The following is a 7,807-nucleotide window of genomic DNA, read 5'->3' as shown; positions in this document are numbered from 1 at the left end:
ATGCTAGATTCTAGCTGATGTTCTAGCTGATGCTAGATTCCAGCTGATGTTCTAGCTGATGTTCTAGCTGATGCTCTAGCTGATGTTAGATTCTAGCTGATGTTCTAGCTCATGCTAGATCCTAGCTGATGCTCTAGCTGATGCTAGATTCTAGCTGATGTTCTAGCTGATGCTAGATTCCAGCTGATGTTCTAGCTGATGCTAGATTCTAGCTGATGTTCTAGCTGATGCTAGATTCTAGCTGATGTTCTAGCTGATGCTAGATTCCAGCTGATGTTCTAGCTGATGTTCTAGCTGATGCTCTAGCTGATGTTAGATTCTAGCTGATGTTCTAGCTCATGCTAGATTCTAGCTGATGCTCTAGCTGATGCTAGATTCTAGCTGATGTTCTAGCTGATGCTAGATTCCAGCTGATGTTCTAGCTGATGTTCTAGCTGATGCTCTAGCTGATGTTAGATTCTAGCTGATGTTCTAGCTGATGATAGATTCTAGCTGATGCTCTAGCTGATGTTAGATTCTAGCTGATGTTCTAGCTGATGCTAGATTCTAGCTGATGCTCTCGCTGATGCTAGATTCTAGCTGATGTTCTAGCTGATGTTCTAGCTGATGCTCTAGCTGATGTTCTAGCTGATGTTCTAGCTGATGCTAGATTCTAGCTGATGCTAGATTCTAGCTGATGTTCTAGCTGATGCTAGATTCTAGCTGATGTTCTAGCTGATGCTAGATTCTAGCTGATGTTCTAGCTGATGCTAGATTCTAGCTGATGCTAGATTCTAGCTGATGTTCTAGCTGATGCTAGATTCTAGCTGATGTTCTAGCTGATGTTCTAGCTGATGCTAGATTCCAGCTGATGTTCTAGCTGATGCTAGATTCTAGCTGATGTTCTAGCTCATGCTAGATTCCAGCAGATGTTCTAGCTGATGTTCTAGCTGATGCTCTAGCTGATGTTAGATTCTAGCTGATGTTCTAGCTGATGCTAGATTCCAGCTGATGTTCTAGCTGATGCTAGATTCTAGCTGATGTTCTAGCTGATGCTAGATTCCAGCTGATGTTCTAGCTGATGCTCTAGCTGATGTTAGATTCTAGCTGATGTTCTAGCTCATGCTAGATTCTAGCTGATGCTCTAGCTGATGCTAGATTCTAGCTGATGTTCTAGCTGATGCTAGATTCCAGCTGATGTTCTAGCTGATGCTAGATTCTAGCTGATGTTCTAGCTGATGCTAGATTCTAGCTGATGTTCTAGCTGATGCTAGATTCCAGCTGATGTTCTAGCTGATGTTCTAGCTGATGCTCTAGCTGATGTTAGATTCTAGCTGATGTTCTAGCTCATGCTAGATTCTAGCTGATGTTCTAGCTGATGCTAGATTCCAGCTGATGTTCTAGCTGATGTTCTAGCTGATGCTCTAGCTGATGTTAGATTCTAGCTGATGTTCTAGCTGATGCTAGATTCTAGCTGATGCTCTAGCTGATGCTAGATTCTAGCTGATGTTCTAGCTGATGTTCTAGCTGATGCTCTAGCTGATGTTAGATTCTAGCTGATGTTCTAGCTGATGTTCTAGCTGATGCTCTAGCTGATGTTAGATTCTAGCTGATGTTCTAGCTGATGCTAGATTCTAGCTGATGTTCTAGCTGATGCTCTAGCTGATGTTAGATTCTAGCTGATGTTCTAGCTGATGTTCTAGCTGATGCTCTAGCTGATGTTAGATTCTAGCTGATGTTCTAGCTGATGCTAGATTCTAGCTGATGCTCTAGCTGATGCTAGATTCTAGCTGATGTTCTAGCTGATGTTCTAGCTGATGCTCTAGCTGATGCTAGATTCTAGCTGATGTTCTAGCTGATGTTCTAGCTGATGCTCTAGCTGATGTTAGATTCTAGCTGATGTTCTAGCTGATGTTCTAGCTGATGCTCTAGCTGATGTTAGATTCTAGCTGATGTTCTAGCTGATGCTCTAGCTGATGCTAGATTCTAGCTGATGTTCTACCTGATGTTCTAGCTGATGTTCTAACTGATGCTCTAGCTGATGTTAGATTCTAGCTGATGTTCTAGCTGATGCTCTAGCTGATGCTAGATTCTAGCTGATGTTCTAGCTGATGCTCTAGCTGATGTTAGATTCTAGCTGATGTTCTAGCTGATGTTCTAGCTGATGCTCTAGCTGATGTTAGATTCTAGCTGATGTTCTAGCTGATGCTAGATTCTAGCTGATGCTCTAGCTGATGCTAGATTCTAGCTGATGTTCTAGCTGATGCTCTAGCTGATGCTAGATTCTAGCTGATGTTCTAGCTGATGTTCTAGCTGATGCTCTAGCTGATGCTAGATTCTAGCTGATGCTCTAGCTGATGGTAGATTCTAGCTGATGTTCTAGCTGATGTTCTAGCTGATGCTCTAGCTGATGTTCTAGCTGATGTTCTAGCTGATGCTAGATTCTAGCTGATGCTAGATTCTAGCTGATGTTCTAGCTGATGCTAGATTCTAGCTGATGTTCTAGCTGATGCTAGATTCTAGCTGATGTTCTAGCTGATGCTAGATTCTAGCTGATGTTCTAGCTGGTAAATTTCTGAATAGTAGCGAGTGGTTGACAAAGCTGCTTCATTTGCAACATGCATGTATTCCTGTAACTAAATCGAGGTAAAGTGTGACTTAATAATATATTGTCAAGTAACAATGAGCAATTGAATGATATTTCACTTTCCAATTAAAGCACCTTCCATGACTGACGATGTCTATCAACGCGATCATTTCGTGCAGGTATCGCGATTGTAGGCATACCTGCATTCTGTTTGAAGTGTCATATCTGATAGATTTTTATTGACAAAAATACACATTTGGTATCAAATGAAAGGTATTTTTATGAAGAATGTCCAGAAAGTTGTTGTTAATGTCAATCAAGTCTAGTGCGGCTGGATTTGAAATATTAGTTTGAATATCTTAGTCAGTGTTACGTTGGCACAGCGAAACATGGGGTATCGCTGTTCGACTTGATGTTTGAGGCCAATGGTAACACTAAATCTAAAATATATGCCATTTATAATGACCAGCAGATAATTACCTTTCAGATGATATATAACTTATATAACTCGGACCACTTTCAGCCATCTCAGGGAACATAACGACACGGAAAATATATATTTTAAGGGTGCCATCAAATATGTGTGAAAAATGAATAGTAAGAACCAGTTTATTTACTGTTACCAGTTGATTTCATGTTGAGGGGACCCGAGTGCTTCAAAAATATATGGGGTGGTAGAGTTGTGGGGGGGGGGGGGGGGGGGGGTGCACGAGGACCATATCTGGCCTATGGCCTAATTGGTTTTGTGCGTTTTCATTGCAGCGCCAGGTGTGCGGGCAACGACTTATTACTCCCGCCAAGGAGTAATGCATTCGATCGTGTCCGTCCGTATGTGTGTGTGTTCGTATGTTCGTATGTTCATGTGTTTGTGAACAAGATATCTGGAAAAGTTCTGAACGGACTTGGATGAAAGTTGGTGGGATGATTGCCCTTGGGATAAGGAAGAATTGATTAGTTTTTGGTGAAGCTCAGGATATTATTCCGGATCCAGGAAAAATTTTTGGGAATTTTTTTTCTGTTTTACTGCATTAAAGCATTTATTCTTATTCTTAAATGATGTTTTTCTCCTCTAATTCCGAGATATATCAAAATAAATTCTCTGACAGTCAGGGCTTACTTTCTTTTTCATTTATTGTTTTGGGGAGAGGGGATGTTAAACAAAACGTATTATTCCAACTAGACCCACGGCGGGAGCATGCGCTCTACTGAGTGGCGTTCTAGTTGCAAATGTAATAATGTTGCAAATGTAATAATGCAACGATTTGAATAAGCCTGAGGGGCTGAAGGAAAACGTCATGAGGATATTTTAAAAATAAGCAATATCAATGGCCTAATAGTAGCTCCTCTATGATCGTATCCTTTTTGATGCAACAGAAAAATGCATATACAACAGGTTGGGTGACCCAATTAGGATTAGGATCGAGTTATTTAGACCTTAGTAAAACGTCAAGAAGATCATTGTCTAAAGCAATAAATAAATAAATAAAAACTTTGCGGCATTGACCGATATGCCCCCACCCACATTATTACATCATTACAGATATTTCTCCCAAGTTTGATTTAAATCCCTTCAGCAGTTCTCAAGTTGTCACATTTTTACCTGACATGCCCTCTGACCTTTGACCTCTTGGTGCCACAATCCAATTAGTTCATCTTTGCATAATACATATATACTTGTACCAAGTTTGTTCAAAATCCCATCACTGGTTCACAAGTTGGCACGGCAACATAATTTTTTACTTAACATGACCTCTCACATTTGACCTTTGGACCCCAAAATGTAATCCGATTATCTTTGCATCATAATATATAATTATACCAAGTTTGGTGAAAATTCCATGACTGGTTCACAGGTTTGCTCGGTAACAGAAGTTTCACCCAATGGGACGTCTGAAATTTGACCTTTGACCTCTTGGACCAAAAAGCTAATCAGTTCAACTTTACATCATTCTACATACCTGTACCAACTTTGACTTAGATCCCTTCAGCCGTTCTCAAGTTATAAACGGATTACAGACCATGACCTTTGACCCCATGACCCGAAAATCTAATCAGTTCATCTTCCCCTCATTATACATATCTGCACCAACTTTGACTTGGATCCCTTCAGCCGTTCTCAAGTTATCACAGCAACAAAAACCTAACACGGATGGACGGACGGACAACCCGAAAACGTAATGCCTCCAGACTCCAGCGACCACGATCCTTCGTATATTGCTTTCCTTTCTGCATTTGGAATACTAGGGCGTGCCCGTACGTGGGTGCAAAAAAACATGCGTGCAAACAACAACAACAAAAAAAAACTTTGAAACCACGTGGCAGTAACGACCACAGAACCCCCCCCTCTATTTACATGAAATGGTTTGGTCCATTCGCAAAGCCAAAGCGAACGGCTTGCGAGTACGGTAGAACCCCCCCCCCCCCCCCTCTATTTACATGAAATGGTTTGGTCCATTCGCAAAGCCAAAGCGAACGGCGAACGGCTAAATCGCCATGGATCGGTAACTACTTCTCCGATTAATATGAAACCTTGAAAAGGCACATCCCCAGGTCCCCAGCAATATACCTGGCAAGTTTCAAGTATATCGGACCCGTGGTTGTCGAGAAACAGCGGTCACAGACAAACAAACACACAGACACACACACAGAGATTACTGGAATTATAGATAGATTAATATTTAAACACAAATGGTTTGATTCCCCACATGGAATCGGTTCACAATGAAGCTGGAGGCAAGCCAAGCTCCTCCCCCTCTCCCTGCCAAAGGGGACACCCAACATAAGATGGATGATCAGACAAAACGACCTCATTTCATGTTTTAACCTAAATTTGATTAAGAATTGAAAGTTTTTATTTTGACATTTCCATGCGTTGTCCAGCATTCCCCCAAGTTTCTGCAGGGCACACACAACCTGTCAGCAACCTCTATATGGTGAAATCCCAAAATCCAGGATCACTGCTCACCTCCACTCATTCGTTAATCTTTCCCCCCAAATGTGGAACCAACTTCCACATTCTCCTCAATCTCAATCTTCCCTCCAGGTCTTCAGGACAGCTATTCACCACCATCTCAGATCATCCCCATCCAAAACCATGATCTTTTCCACACCTGTTAACCCTATCCCCAAGACTGCCTCCTTCTAAGTTTACAGTTTATCGTTCCTGAGAGTTTGCGGCTGTATGCGTCTTGTCCATCCCGTGCATCCTCCCCTAGCCCTCATTCTTCCGCACATCCTATATTTCTCAAAATCTCCCTATATTTTGTCCTCAACCCTGCTGCTGTTATGTTTACCCCATCACTCTCTACTGTTCCTTTTGTTCTGCTATGTCCCAATCCATTCTATGTTCTAGCTCCTCCATGAGCCTCGACTTTGTATACAAAAATAATCCAAAAAAAGATCACCAAGTGCCCCATTCAGGCATTGGGATATGAATCTTTCATTCAAATAAACCAAAACAAAGTTTGTTAAAACATTTTAATGAAACACCCAGTGTAAGGAAGCAGCATCTAAACAATAAGGTAGAAAATAACAATAAAGATGAAGATACAGCTACTGTAGATGCAATTAATTAATTAGGTAGGCAAGTCCGATGGTCCTATATGCACATCTGACTGAGCAAAACAAAGTGGTCAGCTCCCAGGTGAACCAGCGTGGTCGTGAAGGTGACAACCAATCCAACCACCCTTCGTAAACCTATTTATTGTACCTGTGTCAATATTCTTAAATAATCACGATCATCTTCATAAATTGTGCACAACAGTAAACAAATCCATCACCTCTGGAGACTTAATGCATTTTCCTTGTCATTTTGTAGGCACAGTGTAAATCGGATCGCAAAGATATTCGATCAAGTGAAGTTAAACATAAAAAACATTGAGGCACACACTCGACCCTAAGGTCTTGAGTATGGAACGTTTTCACCACGTGATATGCACGACACGCCTCAAGGTAGTCGTGGACCTGTTCTTAGGATGGTCCAGGAGAACCAAGATCATCTGCATTACCTGCAACGGTGTCAGAGTGCTCAGCCGGGCCCTTTTTCTGCACAATCTTTGGCTCCACTTCTGGCACGTAGAAATGGGACTGCCTGGCAAGCGGAAGGAAGTAGTGAATGGTGTCGGCGGTGTACACCTCGACGCAAGGGTGCGCACAAAGCTTGCGTTCCTGTTGCGTGCGCACAAAAAGAGCATAGGGAAAAGTTCAGCAGTCAAGGAAAAACATCTTCACTTCTTTGCCACTCTAAAACCCCTGACACATCACTCCCAAAATTAAGCACATAAATTGGGTCTATCGTTGATGCAAGATGTGATGGGTGCAGCACTGCTAAACTGTGGAAGCAGTGGAAAGGAAAACCGGCATGACGGACAATTAGGATCAACATGGTCAGGTTGTTAGAGAAGTCAGAGATAAAACCAGGTATTTTTTTTAAAAGTCTGGGTTTGAAATCTGACGCAGCTATAAGCTGCCATCCTGGTGTTTCACAGACAGGCAGAACATCATATTATAAAGGGATTGCTTAATCGTCAGGTTATGCACTCTTGACTTCCGTTGAAGAAACATTCACTTGCCAGTGATAATGCGTGCCAGTGCGGTGCTTTTGACCAGTCATAACCAAGTCAGGCAGTGGAGGGAGAAAATCTGATGCAAATGGATCACATTGAGGCACACACTCGACCCTAAGGTCTTGAGTATGGAACGTTTTCACCACGTGATATGCACGACACGCCTCATCTGCCTCACCTCCTCACGCACTCCTCCGACCTCCTCACTCACACCTCTTCTGATCTCTTCTCCCATCACTTGCATCTCCTGCCCAGATGCCACCCTCATCTGCTCCATTTCCTCCCTGTGAGCATCCAATTTAGTTTCTACCCCCATTCTGACCCCCTCTATCTGCTTCATGCGGGGGGGGGGGGGGGGGGAGGGCATAAAATTCCTGAGCCTCACGACCAGCGGAGTGACACAAATCTGGTAACCTGCGAGCGAATGCCTTCACTTGATGTCCCGACCTAACGACGTCCAGAAAAGACGATAAAAAAGCAAGGCCAATTCCCACATCAGAGAAAAATTCACACCAAGCTGGGAAGATGATGATCGATGGGAGAGATGTGGTGGTGAAAGCTGGGATGCTGAAGGTGGAAGGAAGATGGTAGTGATTCCCCCATCACCACTCAAAGAAAGAATATTAAATGAGCCTTTCTGGAGTCCAGCTTTAATCAGGTTCAGATTTTTAAATGC

The 7,807-nt window shown here is 42.6% G+C and overlaps 2 protein-coding genes across 2 annotated transcripts in view; both read right to left on the bottom strand.

The window, feature by feature from the left end:
• Positions 1 to 2,772, bottom strand: part of LOC137425559 (uncharacterized) — a 180,192-nt gene extending 177,420 nt beyond the window's left edge. Inside the window, exon 1 of the mRNA XM_078775338.1 lies at positions 2,767 to 2,772. Coding sequence (XP_078631464.1) covers positions 2,767 to 2,772 — 6 coding nt within the window. The remainder of the gene's footprint in view (positions 1 to 2,766) is intronic.
• Positions 2,773 to 6,025: 3,253 nt separating this feature from the next.
• Positions 6,026 to 7,807, bottom strand: part of TEX264 (testis expressed 264, ER-phagy receptor) — a 124,834-nt gene continuing 123,052 nt past the window's right edge. The window contains exon 3 of the mRNA XM_078776793.1: positions 6,026 to 6,733. Within this exon, the coding sequence (XP_078632919.1) occupies positions 6,536 to 6,733 (198 nt within the window). The 3' untranslated portion in view covers positions 6,026 to 6,535. The remainder of the gene's footprint in view (positions 6,734 to 7,807) is intronic.

This window comes from Myxine glutinosa, chromosome 4 (assembly GCF_964187855.1).
Source record: "Myxine glutinosa chromosome 4, kmMyxGlut1.1, whole genome shotgun sequence".
Lineage (NCBI taxonomy): Eukaryota > Metazoa > Chordata > Myxini > Myxiniformes > Myxinidae > Myxine > Myxine glutinosa.
Note: the sequence above shows the minus strand (reverse complement) of the source record. Positions and strands in the feature narration are given on the sequence as shown.